At 40.0% G+C, this 27792-nt stretch overlaps 1 protein-coding gene across 2 annotated transcripts in view; it reads right to left on the reverse strand.

Moving 5' to 3' along the window:
• Positions 1-4122: 4122 nt before the first annotated feature.
• The window catches only part of PAMR1 (peptidase domain containing associated with muscle regeneration 1), a 63635-nt gene continuing 39965 nt past the window's right edge, over positions 4123-27792 (reverse strand). The window contains exons 7-12 of one of the 2 annotated variants that reach the window (XM_063118814.1): positions 15749-15919; positions 13495-13710; positions 12081-12147; positions 9787-10019; positions 7915-8207; positions 4123-5160 (exon numbers count right to left, since the gene is read on the reverse strand). In XM_063118814.1, the coding sequence (XP_062974884.1) occupies positions 4624-5160; positions 7915-8207; positions 9787-10019; positions 12081-12147; positions 13495-13710; positions 15749-15919 (1517 nt within the window). In that variant the 3' untranslated portion in view covers positions 4123-4623. The remainder of the gene's footprint in view (positions 5161-7914; positions 8208-9786; positions 10020-12080; positions 12148-13494; positions 13711-15748; positions 15920-27792) is intronic. The other variant, XM_063118815.1, reaches the window with a different exon arrangement.

A 27792-nucleotide genomic window follows, 5' to 3' on the forward strand; every position in this document is an offset into this window, starting at 1 on the left:
CAACCTCACCAGGCAACTGATTCCATTGTCGTACTGCTCTAACAGTCAGGAAGTTTTTCCTGATGTCCAGCTGGAACCTGGCTTCCTTTAACTTGAGCCCATTATTCCGTGTCCTGCACTCTGGGAGGATCGAGAAGAGATCCTGGCCCTCCTCTGTGAGACAACCTTTTAAGTATTTGAAGAGTGCTATCATGTCTCCCCTCAATCTTCTCTTCTCCAGGCTAAACATGCCCAGTTCTTTCAGTCTCTCTTCATAGGGCTTTGTTTCCAGACCCCTGATCATCCTGGTTGCCCTCCTCTGAACACGCTCCAGCTTGTCTGCGTCCTTCATGAATTGTGGAGCCCAGAACTGGACGCAATACTCTAGATGAGGCCTAATCAGGGCTGAATAGAGAGGAACCAGTACCTCATGTGATTTGGAAGCTATACTTCTATTAATGCAGCCCAAAATAGCATTTGCCTTTCTTGCAGCCATATCGCACTGTTGGCTCATATTCAGCTTGCGATCTACAACAACTCCAAGATCCTTCTTGTTTGTAGTATTGCTGAGCCAAGTATCCCCCATCTTGTAACTGTGCCTTTGGTTTCTATTTCCTAAATGTAGAACTTGGCATGTATCCCTATTAAATTTCATTGTTGTTTTCAGCCCAGCACTCCAGCCTATCAAGATCTTAAGAGGCTGCACCCCATTCAAGCCAGTGATCAGTCTCAGGCTGGCAGCAGCAGCAGCAGTGCTGTGGGCAAGGCTCCCGTCCCCCGTGCCCAGAGGCAGGCCACTGGCCCCACTAGACCAGTGGGGTAAGGGCAGAAGGGGCTTCAAAATGCTCCCAAATAGGAAGGTGCTAGGGAAAACTGATGGAACTTCCCATTTCCGGGACATTCGGTCAGCCTCAACTGCTCTCTTTTATAATTTGCAATCCCTCCCCCTAAGCAGTGTGATTGGAGGAGACTGTGGTTATTGATTAGCCACAGATGTCAATCTCAAAACTACCCCTCCCTCACCCCTCAGCATCTTCCTAATATGGAAGTGTTCAGTTAGCTGTCCATCAACATGGAACGAACCCTCACCTCGCCTAAAAAAAACTTCAGGTACGTATGGATCCATTCAGGGCTCCGAACGATCTTCTAACAACACCACAGGTTTCCAACAGTTTTGAAACCACCCCCTAACTTCACCATGATTTTGGAGGTCTGTCAGAGGTCTGTCGGACCCCCAGATTTTCTGTGCAGAGCACACACCCTTACAGAATATGGCTCTTCTGGGTTACATGAAGTATTTATTTATTTATTTATTTAGAATATTTATATACCGCTCCCCATTGAAAAATTTCGGAGCGGTGTACAAGGTAAAAATGAAAATAAAAACAGAATAAAACAGTTAAAACAAAATTTAAAAAGAAGCAAACAACAACAACAAAAAAGTAGCGTGTGGAGAGGATGAAACTAACAAGGGTATTGACAAGTTGGAAATATACTTCTACTGGGCTATTTAGCAGACTAGTGATCATGTGTATTTGTGCAAGATTGGCAATAAAAAGGTGTTTTTTTAAAAAAAATCACACCATTTGCACAATTTTCAAGATCCTTCCACTCATTTTTTTTTTTTTTTTGCACACATTGCTGGCATTAAAAATCCCCACAATCCGTGTATTGGCTCAACTCACTGAAGATCTGGTCAATGCCAGCGGGGGCAAACAGAATGAAATCCACAGGGCTGAACTAGAAAAAATTGTTGCATTTTCACCCCCAAAATAGAATTCTCATACATCCCTAGGTTAAACAGCCCTCGCAGAACCCACAGTTCAGGGTTATAAAAGAGTTGTTCAAGCCTTGAATAAACCACGGCCTCGGGGTTCAGATGACATGACAAGCTCAAGTCATGGCTTGAATATTCAAAATGGCCACAGGCAGATGCTACAACCCACCGTGGGTTAAATAAGCCACATAGGGTTGCTTGATCATGTGAATTTACCCTATTGTTTTGAGTAAGACAGACGGTTTGCTCACCTTCTTTAAAAGGATGTGCAACTGGCACAAACCCTTTTGAAAGATTATATACACATTTCCACATAATTTGGGGAGTTGCATTCCTTACAGTATTCCTCTCCCTTTTAGCATGCTTTAAAAGAAAAGTGACTCCCACAAGGGGGGGGGGGAGAAAAGAGAAAGGGGTAGCAGATGATCTGTTTTTAAATCATTTGGTAATTAACACTTCCAATAATGATGGCAGAAGACTTTACTTAAAAGTAGTACAGCAAAACATAATAATAGCTCATAAGCATATCATTGTAAAGTGAAAAAACAGAATGAGAAATGAAGACATATGCTTACAGTCTAATTCTGTAAAGTTTTACTCAGAAGTAAGTCCCACTAGGTACATAAGACTTTCTCTCAAGTAAGTGTGCATAGAATTGCAAATCAAAGCTGTAATACTGAACATGCTTACTTGGTAGCAAGTAAGCATTGCTATGGGACCTATCTCTGAGTAAATATGGATAGGATGAGGCTATCAAACAACTGTGGATCATCTAGAATCAGTTGAGAGTCAGATATGTCTCCCGATACTAAAATGAGGAACCAAATTCTGTGCTGAGAACCTGCCATGGCAAAGGTGCAGTTGTTTGCCAACTTTGCTTTCCTCTCAGGAAATAACTTGTTGAAGGCAGTGCAATTACTATGGTGAAAAGAGTGTGAGACGTATTTACCATAGCCTTTTTATTTATGAATGTGGGGGACTCCCAGATAAGCAAAGATATGCCATAGAAAACAATTAACTTCCTGTCTCAAGCTTCTTTTTCACCTCTCTGCCAATAGCCTGGGAAGGGAAGGAACCCATAAACATATCACATCATTGTTTCTTGATGATTTTCAAAAGTGTTGAAAAAACTTTAAAATATAATAACCCATCTAAGAATAAAGGAAGACCACCTAAGTAGAAAAAAAGGAAAGGAAAGCAATTCTTAAATTGAATGTAGGTTCTGTTCAATTTAGTTATGATGTTTGATTCACTGTCTTAAGAAATAGGGATAAAATCAAATATGGATTTTACTGTTATTTGTAGAAGAAGGAGCTGAAGTCAGGCAAAAATATAAAAAACTAACAATACTCTGTTTCATTTCTTTGTATGGGTCAGGAATAAGATTCAATAGCCATAGCTGTGCCTATTCTGGGATTCTGTACAATTGCAGAAAAAGTGACGAAATTTGATGTTGGCCACAGAATTCCATAATCCTGAGAATCTCAGTTTGTTTGTGTTTAAAATATTTTTTCTAGTCTGTATGGCTGCAATGTGTGGGCAACAACTGGTGGTCAAGTTTCATTTCCCTGCATGATTTGTTGCCATTTCCCACTTAGTAGCAGAAGCAGAATATATATATATATACAAACTAAGAAAATATGTGCGTCTTTGCTTAACTTTCAGAATTTATGCAGGTTGCAGAATTCCAAGCTACTCATATTTCCTGTGGGGAAGCTACTATTAAACAGTGCATCTTGTTCCTTTTCTTCTTTTTTTGGAGGACATTATTATCTTGATCATGTGAACTAACCTCTTAGGATGTTGGGTACAAAGGCCTTTAACCAAATGCAAGTTGTTGGATTAGATTAGCGGTTTTCAAAATGTATTCTAAGAAATGCTGAGGTTCCTTGACAGGTTCTCAAGGGCTATTCATTTCTGAGAACATCAGCAACGGCAGGAAAACTTCCCTGTAACATAGCTTGCCCACCACTAGTGATCTTCCCCTGCAATGCGTACCCACAGAGTGTGTTCTAGGGCTCAATATCAGTGTTTCTGAATGATGATGAAATTCAATAGATATGGCCAACACTCCACATGAACTGACTATGTGCCCTAGAAATCTCCCAGAATCCTTTCCCATCTGCAGGGGTTCCATGGCAGATAGACACAAGTTCCTTGGAAGATAAGTCAATAGGAAAAGGGATCTCTAAAGGCAGAGAGTGGTTGGATTAGATAATCTTTTGATGCATCACCATTCTACCTCTCTGGTTCCAGCTATTCATGGAAAGGAAATACATTTTTGTTAGCATCTCTCAACATATGAGAAACAGGTTGAGAGAAATCAGTTCTCAAATGTCAGTTTTCAGGTTAAACATAAACCTTTGTTTATTTGAATGTGTAAAGTACTTAGGAGGGAAAAGAATACAACATAAAATATGGCAATACAAACAGCTTAGACCGTAACAAATTCATCCAACCTCCTAATGATCTCTTCCCAACCTCCTAGCTGTCTTATACTTCAACGAACATACATTCCAATCGTCTTATCCAGGTGATTGTTAAACACAGATTTAATACAGCTACTTCTGGTCATCATGTTTTTTGGTAGTACAACCTATGATCCAAGTACCCTATTCCCACCAGGAGAAAGGGAACAGCTGAGACATGTCAAACCATCTGCCACAGTCAGAGCCTCTGACCCAGGTGAACTGGACTCATTGAATAACTAGACTCTGTGGCAATTTTCTGAGGCCCTTGCTTTAGCTTTATCCCAGAAATCTTCCATCAATGGGATGAGAAAAATGAAGGATCAGAGACTGTGAGAGAAATGAATATATTTAACATATTTTTTTTTTAAAAAAAAAACCAGTTTTGGACTAAGTGTTTCATTTCATGTTCTTCTCAATCCAGTCTTTGAAAGGAATTGCTCGGGTGTAGCCGGTATAAAGTTCTAGGCTGCATGTTTTATCATATCCCCAGCTCACTAACCCCACAAGATGCCAGGTTAGCTCAGGAGATGCTTTTCCTGGCAAAGGTATTGCTGCAATCCCTCCAGTCTCAGCGGGGCAAATATTAGAAAAGGCAGTGGGGTGCTGCTTGGCACAAAACATACTATCGGTGACGCTGACCTGGATTCCATTTTCCTCATATTGCTGCTCACACAGCAGGGAGTCCACTATCTGAACAGTCCCTGTACGGATTGTGTCATTTTTGTAGCTTGGATCGGCAACATCTGTCAGGATCTTCCAGCCGGTGATCACTATCTGCCAGTCATCTGGAGTTGGATCAATATCGCGTGTCGATGCCAGGCATATGGGTTGGACACGGCTGCTGATTTTGGCTTTGTCCAGGAGTTTAATGACAGCTATGTCAGAATCGAGCAATATAGGGTCATAGTTAGGGTGCACTATAATGGCTGAAATCTAGGAGAGAATCCAGAAATACCAAATAACTGAACTGTTGGGATTCATTTTCAGTTTAACTTTTACATGAAATATAAAACAGATGAAATCGAAGGCATCTCTAGCAGTCATTGCAAGGTGGCCCTGTTTTTCCTATGGAATCACTACCATTATTTTAGAAGACTCTAATAGAAGAATGCAATATTGAATAGGAAATCATACAGCTACTGCCCTAGCCATGCTTCATTCAACAATAGAAATTGGGGATAGGATCAGGCAGAAGATCCAAACATTATCATTTAAATCCTAATTTCTATAGCTAGAACCCAATATTCTGTAATAAACTTATTTAAACTAGACAGATTTGCCTATATTGTAGAGTTGAATAGCAACTAGTGAACTGCAGATTTATCGAAGAGCAGAGCAGCAGCTGTTTTGACTGCTCTTGCCACACTACTCTGTAGCCAGCCAAAATAACCCACTGTATCCACCACACGACACAATAACCCATGATGGGTTAAATAACATACTATGCAGACTGTGCGTTATCTGAGTGGGTTATTTTGGCAAATAAACTATCATGGGTTAAAAACTCCCACCAGATGACACGATAATCCATAAAGGGTTATCGTGTCATCCAAACTCAGTTTATGAGCTTTCAGCAAACTTTATTTTCTTCATGACAACTAGAAACACAGTTTTAAAAGAAGGACAAATGAAAATGAGAATTTTGTAAGGCTATGTGATTCTAATGAGTAGAATGATCACAGGAATGAAGATGTATAGACCAGACCCTCTGGACATAAATGGGTTCTCTGATAACAAATAACTGGCTATCAAATTTCCTGATACATTAACTAAAGGCACAATCCTATGCATGTTAGGACAGTCCTACTTTTTCTGTCTAAATATGCATAGGATTGCACCTATAATAATTTATATGGAGGAGTTGGTGCATATCCATAAACCAAATCACATTCGTGTGCAATGTGTAAACTTTTGTAAACCGCCCAGAGAGCTTCGGCTGTGGGGCGGTATATAAATGTAATAAATAAATAAAAATAAATAAATAAATTGGAGAAACCTTCTAGCAGAGCTGGACAGGAAAAAGCTACATTTGCATTCCAAGTTCACTTTTGAGCTTTCAAATTTTTATTCCCCCCACAAATGAAATCCGTAATTGAACTGATGCCAGAGGTATACTGGATGCCTGCCTGCCTTACAAATTTTAATTACTAATTAGCATTAGCAGTATTTGGCATGCTCATATTCTTTTTTTAGCAATCCCATCCTAAGACACCAAACACTTAATGAAGAAACTATAGTCATGAATGCAAAACACTGGTACAGAGAATAATAGAAATATATACTGTCATTATCTTCCCAACAATGAATATAGATATATAATCCTTTCATAGGCAGATTTGATTTAAAAATGATTTCAAAAATAAATGGTTTGATATGCCAATCTTAATCCCACACATTAAAATGAATTCCAGTTATTCACGTCAATTACTGTTTGATCCATTCTCTAACGCAAAATTGACTTTATGGGGAAATCCAGATTTAAGAATAGGAAAGAAAGCCTTTTTGTGGAGGACATGGAGAGATAAGTTTTTTGTTTACTTTGGATCAATTGTTAGGTCCATATGATGAGTTTTTGTCATTTTCTGATTTACGTGCTAATTATAATTTACCTACTACGGCTGAATGACAGTACATGCAATTGCTACACTTGTTGGAATCAAGGTTTGGTCCAGCTGATTTTACAGCTTCAGAGCCGCCATTATTGTTAGAAACACTTATAGCATCTGAACAGACACATCAACCCACAACCCATATATATAAGCATTTAGTAGTAAATAAATATGACACCCATAGTTTAAGACAGGATTGGAATAGAGAATTGGAGTGACCTATTTTGCCTAATTAATTGTTGCTTTAGAGTCTATATCTGGCTACGTCTTAATTCATCAAAAAATCTTGTTTAGGGTCTATTGGACTCCACAACGTCTTTTCAATAAGGATTTGTCTAACTTCCATACAACTGCTGGAGATGTAACATACCTAATGCTTTTTTAATTCATATGTTTTGGCAATGCCCAGTAGTTGCCCCCTCTTGGGAGGAGTTTATAATAAGGATAAACTTTGAACTGAAACAATCTTTACTATAGAAGGATGTGCATGTTCTCCTAAACTTTCTGGAATTTAACAACGGCCAATGCAAATAGATTTTCAGAGTCCTTATGACAGCTAAAAGACTTATATTATTAAGTTGGAAGGACAAATGCTCACCTACCATAATGCAATGGATTGAGGACTTTACAATGCTATTAACATTTGAACGAGTGTTATATAGGCCTGACTTGCAAATGGATAAACACCTGGCTATATGGTCTGCTTTTCTTGAAACCTATGCATAATTCTCCCCCGCTTTTTTAATGAATAGTACACCTGATGAAAAACAATGATACTTCTGTATATGTAACTTTTTTCTTTTTCACAATATTTTTTTTGGGTTAATATTCACAATAAAAAGGGGGAGAAATGAATTCGAGTTATTTCAGTGGGACTTATCTCTAAGTATGTACCTATGCTTGCAGTCCCCACATGGTCTTTGTTTTCCGACTGAGAATTCTGAATGAGGCCATTATTATTATTATTATTATTATTATTATTATTATTATTATTATTTATTTATTTATTTATTTATTTAGCACCATTAGCATCCATCTGCACACATACAGAATCATAGTGCCTGAACAACTTACTCACCCGTAAGTTCTGTACAGTCTTCTCATCCCTATCATCATCTCTGTAGAACTTGCCCAGAACAACTTTGATGTCTGCTGTTTTGAGAACAGTGACCTTCCCCAGATTGGTGACGCAGTGAGCTGCCACAACTACTGTGCGTTCATTCAGCAGGGCCCCACTGCAAATCAGTATCCATGCACCCTTTCTGTGACTGGGGACCTTCACGCCATTAGGTCTCCTATAGATGGCAGCTTGCCATGGCCATCTGGTTGTGGATGGTTTTTGAAGAGTGGTGTTTTCTATCTTTCCACAGACTGCCAAGGAAACCAGAAAAATAAGCTTCTTTTATCTTTAAAAACTACCCAAGCTACAAATCACAATTTCATTTAGCAGCCAAGCTGTATTAATTACCAAAGAAAATCATACCAAATAATATCTAACAGATTTTCTTAATTATATCCAATTATAAATCCTGTAAGATTATACTTTGTTTTAGAGGCAAAATATATTTTATCATTAGCATAATCAAACACTGATGAATGCGCAGAAGAATCAGGTTGTAGCTTTAAGAAGAGTTCTAAGGAGTTAAGGGGTCCTTGGTTTGCCAAGGTACTTCACAGTTGTGCACACACACAAATGACTTCCCCTTCAACTAGGATCACAATGGAAGATACGCTGTAGACTGTGGTAGTTCTAGTTCTCCAAGCCCATTCCTCTTCCTCCCTCACTGAAATGGGGCCTCCCACCTTAATGCAAATGGGCATTTTATCAGTACAACACATACAGATGTAAATGAGTGTCTACTCAGTCACCACATATAACTCAAGAGGTGTATAGAGATACTAATATATGACAGTAAGTAGTCAATGACATTAGTACATTCTTTTGTGAACTCTGCTGTTTCAGGAGACGCTATAGCCAACATTAAGCACCATAAGGGTCTCCTGATTTCTGTGGGACAGATAAGCACATGCCTCATTTCTTTTATTGAAAGGAATTCACATTTTTGGATAATGGTATCTGAAGTACATTCTCCTCCTTCTGTAGTTATTAAATCAGAACCACATGTATTAAACTTCAAAGTAAATTGAGATCAATCTTAAATAATCACACAAGAAGGGAAGAAAAACATAGCAGAAGTGAAGTTGTGTTAACTGAAGAATGAATAGAGACACCTAATATTTGCAATCAAATGATTGGACCTACTCTTATGGATAATTTACACAATCTGCTTTCTAGTTCTAGCAACAATGATACTGTCAGATATGGCCTGAGCAACATTGAGCATGTTTTGACACACAAGTTGGCAGGAAGCTGTGTGTGACGTCTCGTGTGAATATTCAAACATCATTTATTTTATTTCCTAACTGGCTTTGCTATAGAGGATTATGCCCAAATTCCTGGGACCTGAAAAATCCATTTGCCAATCAAACTTCATATAAAGATTTAGTCATAACAAACTCAGCAAAGTTAGTGACATACAGCAGAGATTCCAAATTCCAGAGCTGGTCTACACGTCTACTCAGAAAAAAGCTCCACTGACTTCAATGGGACTTACTCCTAGGTAAGAGTGTATTGGACTGCAACCTAAGCATGTGACTTGAGAAGATCTTGGTTATATAAATTTAGCTATAAATTTAGTACGTGACATTAGATAACCTTCTATTCTTGCTGTCTCCAACCCCACACAAGTCAGCATTATGGATAAAATAATGCTCACCAATTTCACCAGGCTCTAATGATGATTTTGTCATTAGAGCACTTAAAATGAGCTATATAGATTATTATAAATTATTTTTATGATTAATAATGCAGCATAGTTAGGACTAACTGAGCATGTTAATAACAACATTGTTATTATGGATATTGATAATTTGGTAACTATCTTCTCACTTGGAATGCATGAAGGAGCCCTGCCACTCCATTTTCCTGTTTTCAGACAGGTTCTCCGGCTGCTTCCCAGGCGACGGTAGAAAGGAGAAATGCAATCATACTGAAGTTGGGTGTGAAGATGCTGGAAGCCTGGAGGTAGATCTCCAAATGGTAGTGATGGTTTTTTGGTTGGATATACATCCAGCTTCTGCTTGCTAAAGGCAGATGAATAGAGCCGATGCAAAGGAGTCTCTCTGTTTCAGTGCATAAAGAACATGGGAATGTAAGTAACTGGCCAAAAAACCCTGCCATTGCTGTATCTTTATAACAGCTGCATTAAAGCACCATTTGAGATAAAGCTGGGAGATGAATAAGTCAGTGGTGTAGGATTACAATCCAGGAAACTTTACCATTACATGCTTACCATTACATGCTTACCATTACCACTCTACTGAAGCATTCAATGTTGACCTTATTTCATTGCCCAGAATCTAGCTAAGAGCTAGGTGTCCTTAAGCAATCAATTGCAGTGGGTTTAAGTGTCTGTAACTGTGCTACATTGTGGTAAAAATGGGTTAGTTTTTCTGGATGGTTCCCTAAGGTTGCAAATGGTCAACAGAATGCTTAAAGAAAGGCCTTAGCTCAGTGACTGAGAACATTGGTGCCTGAACTTGTTCCAGCTCCAGTCCATAGTCTCTAAGTGAAGGTATCTGGTCTTAGGCTGGAAAAGCCCTGTGCCTGATGTCTTGGAGATTCACTACTAGTCAGACTAGACTTTGCTTGGTTCTAAGGACCAATGGCCTTCAAAATGCAGTTGTAGAGAATATGACTATTTTACAAGGCTAATATCATCCCCATTCACAAAAGGATCACTGAGAAATTATACTGGAAACAGCTGCCACCAGGATTAAGAATAAGAACTCTTCCTAGAAGAAATCCAAACAGTGACAAGTGTGTGTCCCTTTATTAGGGACACACATGCATATATTCTAGGGGTGTGCACTCTGCAAATAAAAACAATCCTACAAAATCAAGGCATAAACTAACTTGGTGGAGCTAAAGCCCTCCTTAAGAGCTATAACCTTGCCATGTTTTGTCTCTTTACCTATAAAAATTACACAGTTGTAAGCATTTTTTTAATTTCCATTTAAAAATTCCTAAAAAAATCAAAGCATGAACTGATTTGATTCACACTTGGTGGGGGTAAAGCTCTCCTCAAGACCTATTATTGTGCCAAGTTTTATCTCTTTAGCTTTAAAAATGAGGGAGCTGTAAGCATTTTTGTTAATACCAGTTACCCAAATACTGAACAGTTCTTTGAGAGTAATTCAACGAGGTGGAGAGGCTCTGAATCACCTCTATGGAGCTCCAGATTGGATTTCGAGGCAGAAAGGAGCCACTTTCCACACCCCTAATATATACATACAAAATCACAAAGCATTGAGTTAGCATTCGTGTTTCACAGAACTCTTTACCTGGCCCAATCATAGACCCTCCCTACACACAAAAAGATTGGGGGGGGGGAGTGGAGGAAATATTGCTTGTACTGAGCATAGCAGAAAAGTGCTTAATGTGCCTCTTTTCTCTGGTCACATCTACAGTAAGTACAAAAGCAGGCTGAACTAACTTTGTACAATACTGTGATTTACGGATGAAGAATTGCAATTGTGGTGTCAAAATGAGCACCTCATTGCCAACTGTTCCAAAACACCAGAACACAGGAAACTGCTTTATACCAATTCGGGCCATTGGTCTATCTCGCTTTACCAAGTCGGATCATTGCTGTCTACACTGACTGGCAGTGGCTCTCCAGGGTTTCAATATTTCCTAGTCTACCCTGAAACCTTCTGCATGCAAGGAATGCGCTCTCCTATTGTCAGTTCATAAGGCGTCACAATCTGAAGAAATATGGCAGGTAACATTAAAAAGGATGAAGTTAACCATTTGGGATGGTTCTTATGCTCCTTTAATTGGATTTTAAAAAAAGAAAGGTGGTGTTAAAAGATTTTAAATAAGGTTAATTTAAAAACAAAACTGACATTTTAAATGTGTATCTGCATTACTTGTTAGGAAAGTGTTCTGAAATCTTTAGAGATTGGTAGCATTGGTATTATCCAATACTATCTATCTGTCTGTCTGTCTGAATGTCTGTCTATCTATCTATCTATCTATCTATGACTCCATCTATAGTGAATAGAGCAAATGTGTGAGGACAGGGATCACGCCAGCCTCCTACCACATTATCCCTGCTGAGATACATAGGAAAAAGCAACAGCATTTCTTGCCACATTGTAGGTAAGGTATTGCAATTTTACCTTGACTGAACCTGCATTGGAAGTACTTTCTGTCTCACCAGGTCAGAGATCTTTGGCTCTCTGCAGGCTAGGAAAAAAAATACAGTGTTGCACAATCCTTTTCCAGACTCAGAGCTCAAACATTATGGTTCATATCCCTGTCTAGTTTTTCATGTCACTAATAGCAATAGATCCAGACTAACAGTGCAATTCTCTCCATACCTCCTCAGAAGTTAGTCCCATTGAGCTCAATGGGAGTTACTTCTAGGTAGTAAGTATAGGATTGCAGCCTAGTTGCAATTAATTCCCATTGAAATAAATGAAACAAGTCATGACTAACTTTTCATGTTGATGTCAATGGGACCTAAAGACAACTAATTTCATCTGAATACAGCCAACGATATATGTCCTTGAAGCTTGCAGGAATACTTTTATCTTGCAAGCATGACTCCCTTACTAAGAAACGTTTGCAAAGTTAGGTAGTTGCTATGTAACTCATCTTCCCTATACAGTTCTCTGAAGCCTTTAACTCACATTGGAGAAAAGAAGAACCAATTGTAAAAGAACAACTGGATTCTTCCACAATAACTTAACTCCAGGCTGTTATCATTCCAAAAATACTTTACAAAACTACAACCCATGAGCTTGATTTTGCAGATTGTTACAGTTATACTAAGCCAAATTTGGTAATTTGAATAGGAGGGAAACCACCCCCCCACCCCCATTTCCTCAAACTCTCTTTAATTTGACCCTTTAAATTACCTAATCTAACAGAAAATTGAAGAAAGCAAAATGCCATGATGCTGGGCTTCAGGAAGCTTTAGGGTGCTTATTTCTGAGTAACTAAATGTAGGTTTGCACTGTCAGAGAACTGATGGGTAGAAAGCAGGAGGCATGAGACCCTTAGACTGAAGTCTAAAGGAAATCTGGCAGGCAAGCAGTCAGAGTGGGCCTTACAGGCACAAGAGCCAATGCCGGAAGGCAAGTAAAACCAGTAAATGCCAATAATTGTCCAAGTAATAATCAGCACAGGCTTAGAAGCTGTTATAGCCCCACCTGGTCAGTGGAAACCAATAGCTACCTTGGTGAGTAAAGCCTGTCACTGCCCAGGGAATTTTCTTACCTGTAGCCCCAGCTGGTTCACCACATTTCTATTAGAGGACAGATAGAAAAGTCCCCAGTTTTAATTCCTGGCATAAAGGTCTGACAGAAAGAGAGTTTGTTGCCATTTCCTCTTGGCTTCATAACACTTATAAAATCTAGAAATACATATCTGCTGGATTTACTACTAACATCCTTCACTGGATGCAGCAGATGAGCAGAACTGGCAAAACTGTCTGCCTCTGTATCAGATTCCAGTCAGCCCTTGTTAGGAAATAACTTCTATATCAATAAAATAAGCTATAAAACAGAGCCGTAAGAGATTTTAAATTACCTTTTATGCAGATTGGCTGTTTCCCCGTCCATTCGCCATTCTCTTGGCAAGTCCTTTGCTCATGACCGCTGAGAATATAGGAGTTATTGCAAAAGAATGCAATGACTGTTCCAATTTTTGCATAACGGCCATTCATCAGTGCAGTATCTTCCATCATTTTTCTGTATCCATTGAGTGGCGCGCCAGGATCGGAACAGTTTCTGTCTTCTGTTACCACTGGGTGGGATGGGGTGGGAGTTATTATTTTTTTAAAGTAGCACTAGATCATTTAATAGTTTGTGTATTCACTAAACATAGCCATGAATAGGATTAACTTTTCTCTTACAAGCATTCAAAGAGTAAATATTCCAACTTTAAAATAGTCAACTAACTCTACAGGAATCAATAATTAGATCTGCATTGACCAGTGCAAAAGAGTCACTTTGAGAAGTGACTATTGGACCATTACATTCCCTAGTTACATCCAGCAAGTGATAAGCTCCATCTGTGTTTTAATCATTTGTGTTATGAAGTGCTTTTGTAAACCAAAAATCTGTTTGCCTAAACTTAGAAAATGTCCTTCTAGTTCATCCAGCAAATTGCACTGTTGTTTTATTTATCGTTATGCTGTTTTGATGACAGCAGTTATGTCATCATTCCAGCCAAAGATGCTGAAGGCAATGTGGGGCGGGGGAATCAAAATCCACACGGAAATATGGACAACAGCTTGGATCCCGAGGTACCCCATCTATCCATGGAAGGAGTTCTCCTGTGACTGCAAGGGCCAGAAGAGGAGATCAAGTGTGGGTGATTCTGCTTGGCCTCCTCTGTCTCCTCCCCTCTGATGGGATCCAAAGCTCCAGTCATAGAAACAAGGGGAGGGAAATTAGTTTTTGCTGATCATCCCTCACTCCTGTGCCACTTTCCCATGCTGTTCCAGGAGGTTTCCCAATCCTCTGGGGCTGATAGGAGCCATGGAAAGCTGCAGGTAGAAGCGGAAACAGGCAAAAATGGCATCTCCCACTTAGGGGGTGTTGGTAGTGGGGTTTCCATGAGTGAAACTCGGCTCATGGTTGCTTTAAATCCAACCCAATATTTCTTACTCTGGTGCACCCACAGTTCAAGATTACATATCACTGCAGGAGGAAAAAAAGAAAGAAATGCTGGCTGGGAAGGAGATATAAAGGACACTCCAACAATTTATTTAAACATTATATTATATAAATATAATATTATATATAAATATATAAAGCCCTAACCCTTTCTTTGATGTTATTTGAATGCAAAGAGGACAGCAAAGTGGATTGCATGCCCTTGATCTCCACATGTTCATTATAAGTTCTGGAAGAGCTCCCACATGTACAACTATGTCTGTGGAAGGCTCTCCCCCTGTTCAGCCATTTTCCAGCCACTTCACTATAGAAATCAGAAGAAAGTATGTCGAAAAAGGCAAGAGGGGAATTAGTCCTTTAAGTACAGATGGATAGTTTTGACTTCAAACTAAATCTGCAAATCTGGCGGACTGCAAATCTGTACATTGGAGTTAACGAAGGGCTGGTTTATTTGTTAGCCTCTTATAGAATGGCACAGGTAAAGAAGTCTCTCTGAGTCCTGGTATATGCCCAGAGCTGGAAAGCCCCAGCCTAAACCAAGCCTTGCCCCATGCTTCTAGCAAGTAGAGCTCCCCACATAGCTGGCAGCCACTTTCTCAAATTAAGCAACTCTAGCTTTTCTTTGCTAGAAAGAAGGAAGTAGTTGAATGGGCTGTTTTCATTTCTCTCTCTGGCAAAGATGGCTGCTGCCCTCAGCTGGGAGGGGCAAAAGCAGAAAATAAACAGTTGCCATGATATCTAAAAATGAAAGCAGTGCATGAAGAGATTTATTTTTGTGTCTCTCTATCAAAGGGAAGCTAGAACTTCTTCAAGGAACAGCAGATAACAGCAAGAGTTGCTCAGTTCTACATTTTTGTTTTTGTTTTGGGGTTTTCTTTTTGGAGCAAAGGCAAAAAGCATGAACTTGAAGGCAATTCTCCAGCAGATGATGCCAATACAGCCAACAGAAAGAGGTTTCCGTTCAGGAGACTCCTTAATAGCAGAGTACCATATGAAGCAATCCTAGGATATCTTAAAATTATAGAAAGATCAAGAAAATTAATGTCAAAGCCCTAATTTGTCAAACTCAAAATAGAACGTCTTTGCTGTCTATTAGTCCCACTAATTTCTTTAAAGGAAAATATCATGTTTGAAAAACAATAATAAATGTAAAGTATCCTTACCACATCCAGGATGGTGTGTTGACCAACTTCCATTTAGCTGACAGTAGGCAACACGGCTGCCTTTTAGGGTGTAACCTGCGTTGCATTTGAAGTAAACCTGGGCCCCGTATTTAAAGTCATCTCCTTCCACAAAACCATGAGCAGGAGCACCTGGAGTCCTACACATCACCACTGACAGTTCAGATATTTCAAAAAAATCCACTTTATTACAAAAACAGGACTGCTTTAGGTTGATTCTTTACTTAGGTAATAAAACTATTAAGAAAGAAGAGTTACAGGAAACAAAAGAAATCAAAATAATGAGACTAGTTTGTACATTGTTCATGTTTTTATAAAAGTGTAACTCTGATCTAGCACATGTTGATGTGTCTTAAATACTAACACTTACTTCATTGGATTAGTCACTTGATTGAAAGCATAAGTACACAAGTACTTGTGGCACTGAGCCCTTAATTTTGCTATAGTCATTCTCTGTTCTATCCAAAGTTTTCAATGAAGTGCCAGGTACCACTTACCAGCATCAAAGGTCTACAGACGTGGAGCTATGAATACTCATTTTAGGTTGCTATATAACCCTGGGACAGAAAAGGTAATTTTAAAATTATAAGTAATATATTTGGTGTGATTCAGCCAAAGTGGTGCACTCTGAAGTCCCATTCATTTCAGTTGGAGAGTCATCTCTCTCTCTCTCTCTCTCTCTCTCTCTCTCTCTCTCTCTCTCTCTCATTGAAACTGATGCCATTTAGGTGATGGTCAGAACTGTAGTCCTCCGTCTAAGTAATCAACAAATGGAGATGCAAACTTCAAGCCTAATGCTGCTTTATTTCGCTAGCGGCAAACCTTTCCACAACAAGCCTTAGTGTAGCTGAAAGACTGCCTCTGGACCTATACAGCTAATCCCGAGCTCTTTGAAAGGAAAGACTTTAGCAGGGTAGAGGAATTTCCACCAAATTGACAATAGTCACCTATGCATACCCCTAAAGGCTGCCATAAGCCCTTCCCTCAATGAAGAAGGCGGCTCCCTTCTGCACTGGCTCTGGGGGTGGCTAACCTGGCAAAACATCTAAAACCCCTCTCAAGGTCTTGAGCCAACAAAGGTTAAGCATTTTGCAGCAACTGGCATACTTTTCACAATGCCAACAAACCTGTGTCAACCCACTGAGGGGAAAGAGGAAACATCTGACATGCAGGAGAGAAAATTAACTTAATGTATTATTTATATTTGGAGTGCCTAATAGTAAAAGAAAAGAAATTCTAACCACAAATTCATATTTTTCAGAATTAAAATTAATTTCCCCTTCTGTGGTGTAGGCCTAAAGTAAAAATTTTCTCATTTATTTCAGAAATAATATGTTTAGGACGGCAGTTTTAATGTGAAATATACCATTTTTTCTGCAGAGATCTTAACATATGTGACATATCTCTACCACCTAGAAATATATTTTGCCCTTGTGTGCCCACCCCCCAGATTTCTTTTCCTGGTGCCATTACTGGGTCGAGGGGTAACCAGACCATAGACTACTGAGGCAAGGTTCTCTCTGTCCAGATAGGGGGTAGAAGGTAGAAGGCATTCCATGCCAATGAGGCCAAATGAGCCTCAAGTAACAATAACGACTCCAGAAGAACCCCTAAGATACAAGTTTGTTCCTTCAGGTTTGGATAGGTTTCCCCTGTCTTTCTTAACTATCTTTTATATATAACTCTAATCTTCCACACATGATAATTCACAGAACGAACATGCATGCTTGCACACACATGTGCCTAGATCAGGGGTAGGCAACCTCATGCTCTCTGGATGTTTTGGACTACAACTCCTATAAGCCCTAGCCAGCATAGATAATGGTGAAGAAGATCATGGAGTTGTAGTCCAAAACATCTGGGGAGCACCAGGTTATCTATCCCTGATCTAGATCAAAGATACCTGTAGAAAGTATCAATGGTTGGGGCATTCTAATAAGATACATGTAAAGGTACATTTTTTTTAAAAAAGGAAGAAAATTAACTGTTGACCCCCAAAGGGTTACTATATTCCACGATAATGCTACAAACCTCTTTCCTCTTAGGGCCTGAAAAGATTCTAAGCACCTGCTGGCAGCCATATTGAGCTCTTTGTACTTCATTTTTCTTATTTTTGCAAGCACTATTTAATTCTTTTATGGTCCAATATTCTTCCAAAAATAGCATGAGTCAAATGGTCAACTGGATTCTTTCTTTCTTTCTTTCTTTCTTTCTTTCTTTCTTTCTTTCTTTTTTAAGCTTTAGGTAATGAATTCAATCTTGTACCAGCTCCTACTCTCTAAGCAGCAATTTTTGATAGTCCTAAATAGTATCATGTTCCAGCACATTTTCAATCTCGGCACAAGAATGCATAAATATCCATTACTATCTTTGGTCACAATTATCTTGCCATCTCTTTCGAGTTTCCTCACTGCTGAAGCTGGTGGAACTATTATCTAAATGATTTCAACTAAAAGGAAGCTATGGACCCAACTCGGTGAGCACTGTTACCACAAAAGTATGGATTCCATGCAGGCTATTTTGCCATTGGCTTCAGTTGCCTCATGACTATAGTCTTACTCAGTTTCTCTAATGCAAATTACCACAAATATAATATTTTCTAGCCCTCCATGTCACGAATTACTAATACCTTTGATTTATTGCACTATTTATTCCTTCCATTCCAACAGCCGGAGGCTTAGTTCACATAAGGTTTGGCATCAAATACTGCTTGAATACCTTTGCTGGGATATAAAATCGTAGAATCATAGAATAGCAGAGTTGGAAGGGGCCTATAAGGCCATCGAGTCCAACCCCCTGCTCAATGCAGGAATCCACCCTAAAGCAGAGCTGTGCATCAACCATGTGTGATTAGAAGGTAGACCTGTCAGTTGTTCAACGCCTTTCCCTCCCCTTCTCTCTGCATTTTCTATATAAGGAAAAGCAAAGAAGCACTTTTTTTGCAGTCAGTCTGCCTTTCTGCCTCCTCCGAAGTACATGCTAAGGTCTGAGATGGTCTAGCTTTGGTTCTGGCCCCTTCAGAGGGAATTCTGCTTCACCTCAAGGAGTCTCACAATCTCTCTGAAGCAGCCTGTTTTGACTTTGATTCAAGATTCAGCTGAATCTAATGTTAAGAACATTAAGAACAATAAAAAGCATACCTACAATGAGAAGCCTCTACCATGCTTATCAGGACATTTCTTGTACTAAAGACTATGGCACTTAAGGGCTATTGTTCCCAGTTTATTTATTTACTAGCTGATATGCCTGGTGTTGTTCAGGTCCGTGAATAGTGTTTATAACATACCACTTCTATGGAGACACATAGAGGATAAAGAAATTTTCAATATCTTCTGCTGAAGAAATTTTATTTATGGAAAGTGCTGAAGGAATAATAGCAATTTGTACTGGTCATGACCATGAGTCAAAGAGAAGGCTCATGGGAGTTCCATCCAAGGCATGCTGAGAGTTGTAGGCATAAGCCTCATTTTTTTAAAACTAAATTCTTAAAAAAACCAAAAACTTAAAATCCAAAATTTAATGTTTTTAGATTTTTTCTGGTACATTGTACAGCCAGACCTATCAGCATTGCTCGGGCCTGACTTTACTATTGAAACAGAAGAGCAAATGAAGGAGGTGATAGGTGAGGCTAGATAGGTGAGGCTAGAACGGAATGGTGGGCGGGGTTACTACACCTCCCAGCATGCCTTTGGCAGCCCTCAGGTGCGCATGTCCTCAGCTCTTAGTGGATGCCCACAACTCTGGCCAAGTCCAGATGGGACTGCCTCAGCTGCACTTCTCACCCACGAAGTGCTCCATCAAGAGCCTGTACTGAAGCCTGTTGATTTCAGTGGGATTTTAAGCATGGTTAGCTTTCTCTGGACAATCTTCAAGCACTAGCCATGTTTGTCTGTTGCAGCAAAAACAAGAGTCTTGTGGCACCTTAGAGACAAACAAAGTGATTATGGCACAAGCCTTCGTAGATTAGAGCCCACTTCATCAGCCACATGCTCATATTTGCACTGTCACCTGTGACATATGCAGATTTTTTTCCATTTCATGGCATGGATGTGTGAAGAAGTACTGTTAGGCTGGACACGAAGTACAAAGCAGAACAAGGTTGCCTTGCTGTTCTACCTGATGAAAAAGCAAATGCTTATAATAACTTTTCACCAAGTAAAATGGGGGCAATAAAAGCTGTCTTGTAACCTATTTTATACCTCTTCCTTCTCCCAAAGCATTTTTTGCAGCTTCTCTACAGTGGTATCCTTTTTAACCTCATTCCTGCTTTATTCAAGGAAAGCTCTGAAGCTGCATTTGAAATGAATGTTAGTACCTTGTGTGCTTTGTAGGGGCATTTCCTTTCATTGTGTCTATGGTTGCCTGCCAGGTGTGCGAACCTGACAGATTCTTTCCCCTCTTGGATTCCATAGCACATTCAACAGCGCTTTAGCTTAGGACAGGCTCCCTTGCAAGATTATATTTTTAACATCCCTTTTAAAGCTCTCCCCTGTCTGTGTCACCTTTGCAGCTGTCTTTGATGCTCTATCCTGAGAAATTTCAGGGAGAGAAGGGGGAGTAGGAACATTCTGTAAAGATCTGTACTTGTGACATACACACACTAACCAAAGAAATCATTCTCAAATTCCATTGAAATAAACACTGAATTGTGAGTTTGGGGTTGAAAACAATGGAAGTGTGACCAGGATGGATAGCATCTTATCCAGTGCAACAAAATAGTTAGAGGTGTGTCATGATGCCTATTAAAAGAAATAAAAGAAGAATGGAAAAGCACAACCTAACTAGCACTAAACAAATTTAAGTGCCCATGGGTTGGATCCATTCATGAAACAGGGCTTTCCCATCTTTCCCTCCCCTTTATGGGCCGCAATTATCAGCCAATAGACCTGTTCAGACAACACACTAAGCCATGTTTAGAATGCTAACCCTTTTGCAGCAAGTGGTTAGTGAACATGTTTAAAACTTGGTTGTGTAGCCACCATAGTTAGGAATGTTTCACGTAACACACTAAGTCGTGATTCACATGACACACTAAGCCATAATGTTTAGCTCAAAATGCTTAACTGTCATGGTTTAGTGTATTGTCTGAACAGGGCGTTTGTGAATGAAGGAACTCTTAGAAATTGTATGGGATATGGGGTAGAGAGCTGCAGATGGATGGGTGACGTGGCAGAAATCCCTTACACGAATGGAGGAGTAACTTAGGCTCCAAGCCAATATTTTTAGTGCTGAGATAAAAGCAGAGCGGGGAGGGAAGGGGGACTGCATTTTCAACCCTTCAAAACACACCCTGGGTCTGGATTATTATTTTGCACTCCTATATGCAAGACTGCAAGACTGTTTGCAAGGGGAAATGTGTCAGGAAAAGAAGGAGCCTGTATCTTCATTGTCCAGGCAAATGGACCATTGTTTAATGATACAACTACATTTGGTTGCCTAGTTGGAGCAAAATGTGGATGTGGAATGCAACAAAGTGAGCCCACATGAAAGGACACTAAGGTAAACAGAAATTTTACTAGTTGATAAAAGACAGAATGGGATTACATTAAAGAGTTGAAATGTCCATATTGTGTCAAAGAAGGTTTTTCCCCCTACCATCGCCCAGATATAGCAGCAGCAGAACCCCAAGTTTTACATTAAGGCATTCTTCCCTACCTTGTACCCTCCAGATGGTTTTGATTTCAACTCCCATCATCCTCAGTCATGTCCATGTCTGGAGATGATAGGAGTTGTAGTCCAGCAAATCTGGAGGGGACCAGGGTGGGGAAGGCTGCATGAAGGATACCATTCGATACTCAAAATCTTCCTGCTAAGGGGCTCTAGGATTCGACAAAAGCCTTTCTATGCTGACAGAACATCAGCTATGCATTTGCCAGTCTCATGGGTGGGATACAGGTGGCAGGGAGGAAGAGACACTTACACCATGCCCTGAAGCCCTTTAGTAATGGCCATGTCCCTGTCAACAACAAATGTTTCACTAGCCTTAGTGCTGGTGTAACAAATCTCTGCCTATCTCTATTAACTTCATTGGGAAGGGAGACATTTTTAAAATAGCTGTCTTCATATTGATGACTTCCCCACCCACATCCCCATGACAAGAACATAGGCTATTGTGTAACTGAACAACCTATCACAGCATGCTACTACCAGTATGTAAACCCTGCACAGCGAGACCATAATCACATAATAGGCATAATCAGATAACAGGTCACGCATACTTAGGCCTCAAGTCATGCATAGTTAGAGCTCACAGAAGGAAACACTGGTAAGGGGGATCTGTATAAAGAGCATTTTGCAAGTAAAGGGAGCACATTGCACAACACGGCCTGGCGTCACAACACACTCATGTTCCCATGTTAGCAACACTTCTCTTCTTAGAGCCCTAACCGTAGGACTTCAGGCACAAGCACCTAACATCACTGAGTCCCGCCTCTACTACAACAGCAGAAAACCCCACACAGGAAAGCAATGGATGGGAGATCACAGGCTGTAATGTCACCGGCCGGCATTATATCTACAGAATAAGTAAATAAGTATAATGCAGCTGTTTCGCATGTCCATCCACTTTGTGATATGTGAATACTGTGTTTTGTCTAAACTCACACACAGTGCCAAACACACCTCACTCAACTTCACAAGCAGGTAAGCACTCTATTGGCACGGGCGCCATACTTCAGTCCAACCATTGCCACTGTTGGCCAAGCACTCATGAGTGCTTTTGCCTTGCAAGATCACTACCTGGACACATGGAGCAGAACTAATGGCCGCAGCACACTCAGCATTTCATTACCACACCCAAGGGGCAAGGGACAAACATACTCCTTGAGTATGTTTGACTTACTTCTTCAGAAGACATTCATAGGATTGTGCTGTAAAAGTTTAATTTAAATACCCACCATAGTCCAGAATATCCTAGTTGAAGTAAATTCTACCATGGTAGATTTCTTTATCTTCTGCAGCGCCATGTATTCAGAAATTTCACAACCACTGCTATCGAGGTACTGTTAAAACCTATCCTACCTGCACTGTAGTGAGAGCAAAGTCTTCTCGACCCATCCCAGCTTTCCAAATCTTGAAAGAGTGCAGGTGTTCATGGTACAAGCTAGCACACTTCCAAGCATTTCTAGTGAAATTGGACTGTGCTTTAAATTCTATAAGGGTGTCATCCCATGCATGTTTAGATAGAGACAGGCCTGCAGCTCCCAGCCTTTATGGCTGGTTGGGAATGCTGGGCATTGTAGGACTTTTTTTTTATCTAAACATAAATCTCCAAGTTGTATAAAATATTTTTATATAATCCTTGTCCTTTTCTACAGATATTTGTCTTGTATGAACTAAATTTAAAGTCTTCTATGGGTATATTTAGAACTCAAGACAATCTAGAATAAATGAAGACAGAGCAGCTGAATTTTTAAGTTAAATATTCCACTATTAATAACACACAGCAGATTTTCATTCCTCCCCCCCCCCCTTACTTCTGGATGACATTCCTCAATTTTGAATAATTTGCCATTTAGAAATAGTTTCTGTATTCAATCTGCTACAGAAAAATTGGATTACCTATTTAAGCCACACTTTTCTCCCTTGAATATTATCTTATTAATGCCTTCAAAATCCTTACTGTTCTTTGCACTTGTTCCATTTCTTTCCTGCATGAATAATCTTTTTCCTCCATTATTCACTGCTAAATAATATATAGGTTAATCTCATTTATCCACATCTCATCTATAATATATCCTACAGCCAGATAATAACTCCTTGCCTTCAATATGACCACAGATATTGGTATTCACCACCTATACCATTGAAATTTGGCACAAGACCCTTTAAAAAGAGGAGTGTTTGAGGAATTTGATCTTTGTAAATTCCACTGCAAACTGAACTGATGTGGTCTGCACCTTCCAGTATGGATTGGAATATATCTATCCACTGCATTTCAGACTTATTTAGATGTTCCAAAACAGGTTTCAGATATAAAAATACATTTTAAACATTTGTACTTGTGGCAAAAATACATTTAAAATTACATCTATTTTGAAAAATTCAGAGATTAATGAGGAAACAGCACAGAATAGAAATATGGTAAGTACTGATGTGAAGGTGACATGAATTGGAAATGGTGTGATATGTCTATCCCTAATAATGAGTTACTTCCTTGTCTCAAGCTGTTAATGAGTTTTTAATTGAATAACCGATTCTAAAGAAAGCGGAACTGTATATTCTTATTCTCCTCCTCCTCCTCTATTATTATTGTTGTCATCATCCTATAGACTACTCTGTACTACTAAAGAAATTTTGTAGTGCTCTGAGACAAGGCACAAGGTTTTCCCATGATGCACTCCTACAAAACCTAAGGTCTTCAAAGGTTCTTTCTATCTATCTGTCTGTCTGTCTGTCTACCTAGACTATCCCAAAATCATGTACTAATCTCCAGCCTAGTTGAGCACTATTCGTCTTTTGAATCACATACCCATGTTTGCCTTTAAAGAAAAAAAACATTTCTCTGGTTTAGAGGTTAACTTGAGTATCAATTTTGATGAAAGATGGTATACTTTATTCTTTTAAAAATGTAATTTTTAATATGGTGTTTTAATTCTGTTTTAATTATTTGATTCTATTTGTTGTTCACTGCTCCAAAATCTTTGGATGGGGAGCAGTAAATAAAGATTATAAATAAAATAATAAAATAATAAAAACTACGTTAAATTGCTAAAGAAACAAACAACTACCCTTCCTTCTAGTACCAGGCTCCAAAAGAGCATGATGATACAATATATGTTTAGTGTTTTTGGGGGGAGAGTATGCTTTTTGTGGGGTTTCCAGCAATCATCCCAAATTAGGCACATCACTCGGTATGGCATTTTCACAACAGCCCTATTCAGGCATTACTACAACTACTTACTTCAACAGATGAATGACAAGGGGAATGTGCCAAGTAGTTCCGCCCCAACGTTGCATGCACTATTTAGCCCCTCCCCCAGGTGTATGCACATACAGCATAAATGCCTTCAAGTAAGAGCGGTAAGTACAGAGCTGTCAGATGTAGAGCCAGAGGACGCTGGTGTCTCCAATGCCAGTGGGGCGGTGAATCCACTCTGGGTTTCAGTCAGAACTCTAAAGAAGCTATCCAAAGTGACTCACCTTGGATTCACCATCCCACTGACTTTGGAGCCACCAGCCTCCACTGTGTACAGCCACATGTGTAAAGTCCTATATATGAGTTTCAGCCCTGTGCTATTGGGGTTCTAGCTCACATGAAAGCTGTACATGGAAATGCCTCCTCCCCACACACGGTCATGCTGTACACTGGGATGCTTACTTGTACACTTAAGTAAGTAGAATCATAGAATCATAGAATAGCAGAGTTGGAAGGGGCATACAAGGCCATCGAGTCCAACCCCCTGCTCAATGCAGGAATCCACCCTAAAGCATCCCTGACAGATGGTTGTCCAGCTGCCTCTTGAAGGCCTCTAGTGTGGGAGAGCCCACAACCTCCCTAGGTAACTGATTCCACCGTCGCACTGCTCTAACAGTTAGGAAGTTTTTCCTGATGTCCAGCCGGAATCTGGCTTCCTTTAACTTGAGCCCGTTATTCCGTATCCTGCACTCTGGGAGGATCGAGAAGAGATCCTGGCCCTCCTCTGTGTGACAACCTTTTAAGTGTTTGAAGAGTGCTATCATGTCTCCCCTCAATCTTCTCTTCTCCAGGCTAAACATGCCCATGTCTCTCTTCATAGGGCTTTGTTTCTAGACCTCTGATCATCCTGGTTGCCCTCTTCTGAACACGCTCCAGCTTGTCTGCATCCTTCTTGAATTGTGGAGCCCAGAACTGGACACAATACTCTAGATGAGGCCTAACCAGGGCCGAATAGAGAGGAACCAGTACCTCACGTGATTTGGAAGCTATACTTCTATTAATGCAGCCCAAAATAGCATTTGCCTTTCTTGCAGCCATATCGCACTGTTGGCTCATATTCAGCTTGTGATCTACAACAATTCCAAGATCTTTCTCGTTTGTAGTATTGCTGAGCCAAGTGTCCCCCATCTTGTAACTGTGCATTTGGTTTCTATTCCCTAAATGTAGAACTTGGCATCCCTATTATCCCTATTAAATTTCATTCTGTTGTTTTCAGCCCAGCACTCCAGCCTATCAAGATCACTTAGAAGTTTGTTTCTGTCTTCCAGGGTATTAGCTATCCCACCCAATTTTGTGTCATCTGCAAATTTGATCAGCGTTCCCTGCACCTCCTCGTCCAAATCATTAATAAAAATGTTGAAGAGCACTGGGCCCAGGACTGAGCCCTGCGGCACCCCACTCGTTGCCTCTCCCCAGTTTGAGAAGGTTCCATTGATAAGTACTCTTTGAGTCCGATTCTGTAGCCAGCTGTGGATCCACCTAATAGTTGTTCCATCTAGCCCACTTTTAGCTAGTTTGTTAATCAGAATGTCATGTGGTACTTTGTCAAAAGCTTTGCTGAAGTCAAGATATATGACATCCACAGCATTCCCACAGTCCACAAGGGAGGTTATCCTATCAAAAAATGAGATCAAATTAGTCTGACAGGATTTGTTCCTGACAAATCCATGTTGGCTTCTAGTAATCACTGCATTGATTTCAAGGTGTTTACAGATTGACTTCTTTATAATCTGCTCCAGAATTTTCTCAGGGATGGATGTCAGACTGACTGGTCTGTAGTTCCCAGGTTCCTCCTTTTTGCCCTTTTTGAAGATAGGGACAACGTTAGCCCTCCTCCAGTCGTCCGGCACCTCACCCGTCTTCCATGATTTTGCAAAGATAATAGACAAAGGTTCTGAGAGTTCTTCCGCTAGCTCCTTCATTACTCTTGGATGCAGTTCATCGGGCCCTGGGGATTTGAACTCATTCAAGGAAATTAGGTGTTCTTTGACCATTTGTTTATCAATCTCAAAACTGCAATCCTGCCCTCTCAACTTCTGCTTCACTTTTTCCAGGGGGGTCATAGACCCGCTTTTGGGAAAAGACCGAGGCAAAGTAGGAATTGAGCATTTCAGCCTTTTCTTTGTCGTCTGTTATCAATTTGCCATCCTCATTAAGCAGTTGAACCACCATTTCTTTCCTCTGTCTTTTACTACTCATGTATCTGAAGAAAGCCTTTTTATTGCTTTTAGCATCCCTCGCTAATCTCAGCTCATTCACAGCTTAGTTTTATAGCTCCATCTGACGAGTGTTTTATTGAAAAGAGGAAGTAACTGAGGAACAAAAACTCGAAGGTAGGGAGCATGTTAACCCCCAGTGTGATGGAGCTTTTACTAAAAAGTTGAATAGAGCTAATGTGTAGAAAGTAAGGGTCCCTTCCATTTGCCTCTTCACTCTCTTTCAACCTCGGGTGAAAAGAGACCTCCTTTCTAAATCTAGTAATAGCATTTTGAACCCACATCCCCAGCCTTACTGGAAGCAAGTGCTTCCAACTGCACAGATGGATGTTCAAGACACTTCCACCACACTTTAGAATGTCTGTCTTCACCCTCCTATCAGTTTACCAATCTGCCTTAACTTTTTTTCCACTCTGATCGTGAACATGATGAAATGGAATCCTATGGCGACCACCAACCCTTGCGTTATGCTTTCATCGGTGGATTCAGAGTCCTGTTTTTGTTCTCTTTCGTGAGCAAAACATCTTTTCTGCAATTATCCCACCAGCCAGGAGTAATTAGAATAAAGCAATGATGTAATCCCAGCAGCGAGGAAAATCTTTTCATGCCTTTCCAGCCAAGTGGAACCCACCCTGATGTTTTCCAGCTCCATGCTCCTGTGAATGAGACAGTAACCATGTGAAAGTATGCTTGGGTCAGCCACTGTGAGGTATTCATCCGGAGGCAATTTGGAGGCTGTGGCTTACAACTAAGCCACTTGATCTTTATCAGCATTGTTCCAATCTCTTCAAAATCTGTGTCTTTGGATACAACCTTTCCAGTTATTTAGTTAACCCGTTTAATTATAGAACTGAACTGGTCTGAATATAAGGTTGGGCTGAATGAAAGTTATG

Source organism: Elgaria multicarinata, chromosome 2 (genome assembly GCF_023053635.1).
Source record: "Elgaria multicarinata webbii isolate HBS135686 ecotype San Diego chromosome 2, rElgMul1.1.pri, whole genome shotgun sequence".
In the NCBI taxonomy this organism is placed as follows: domain Eukaryota; kingdom Metazoa; phylum Chordata; class Lepidosauria; order Squamata; family Anguidae; genus Elgaria; species Elgaria multicarinata.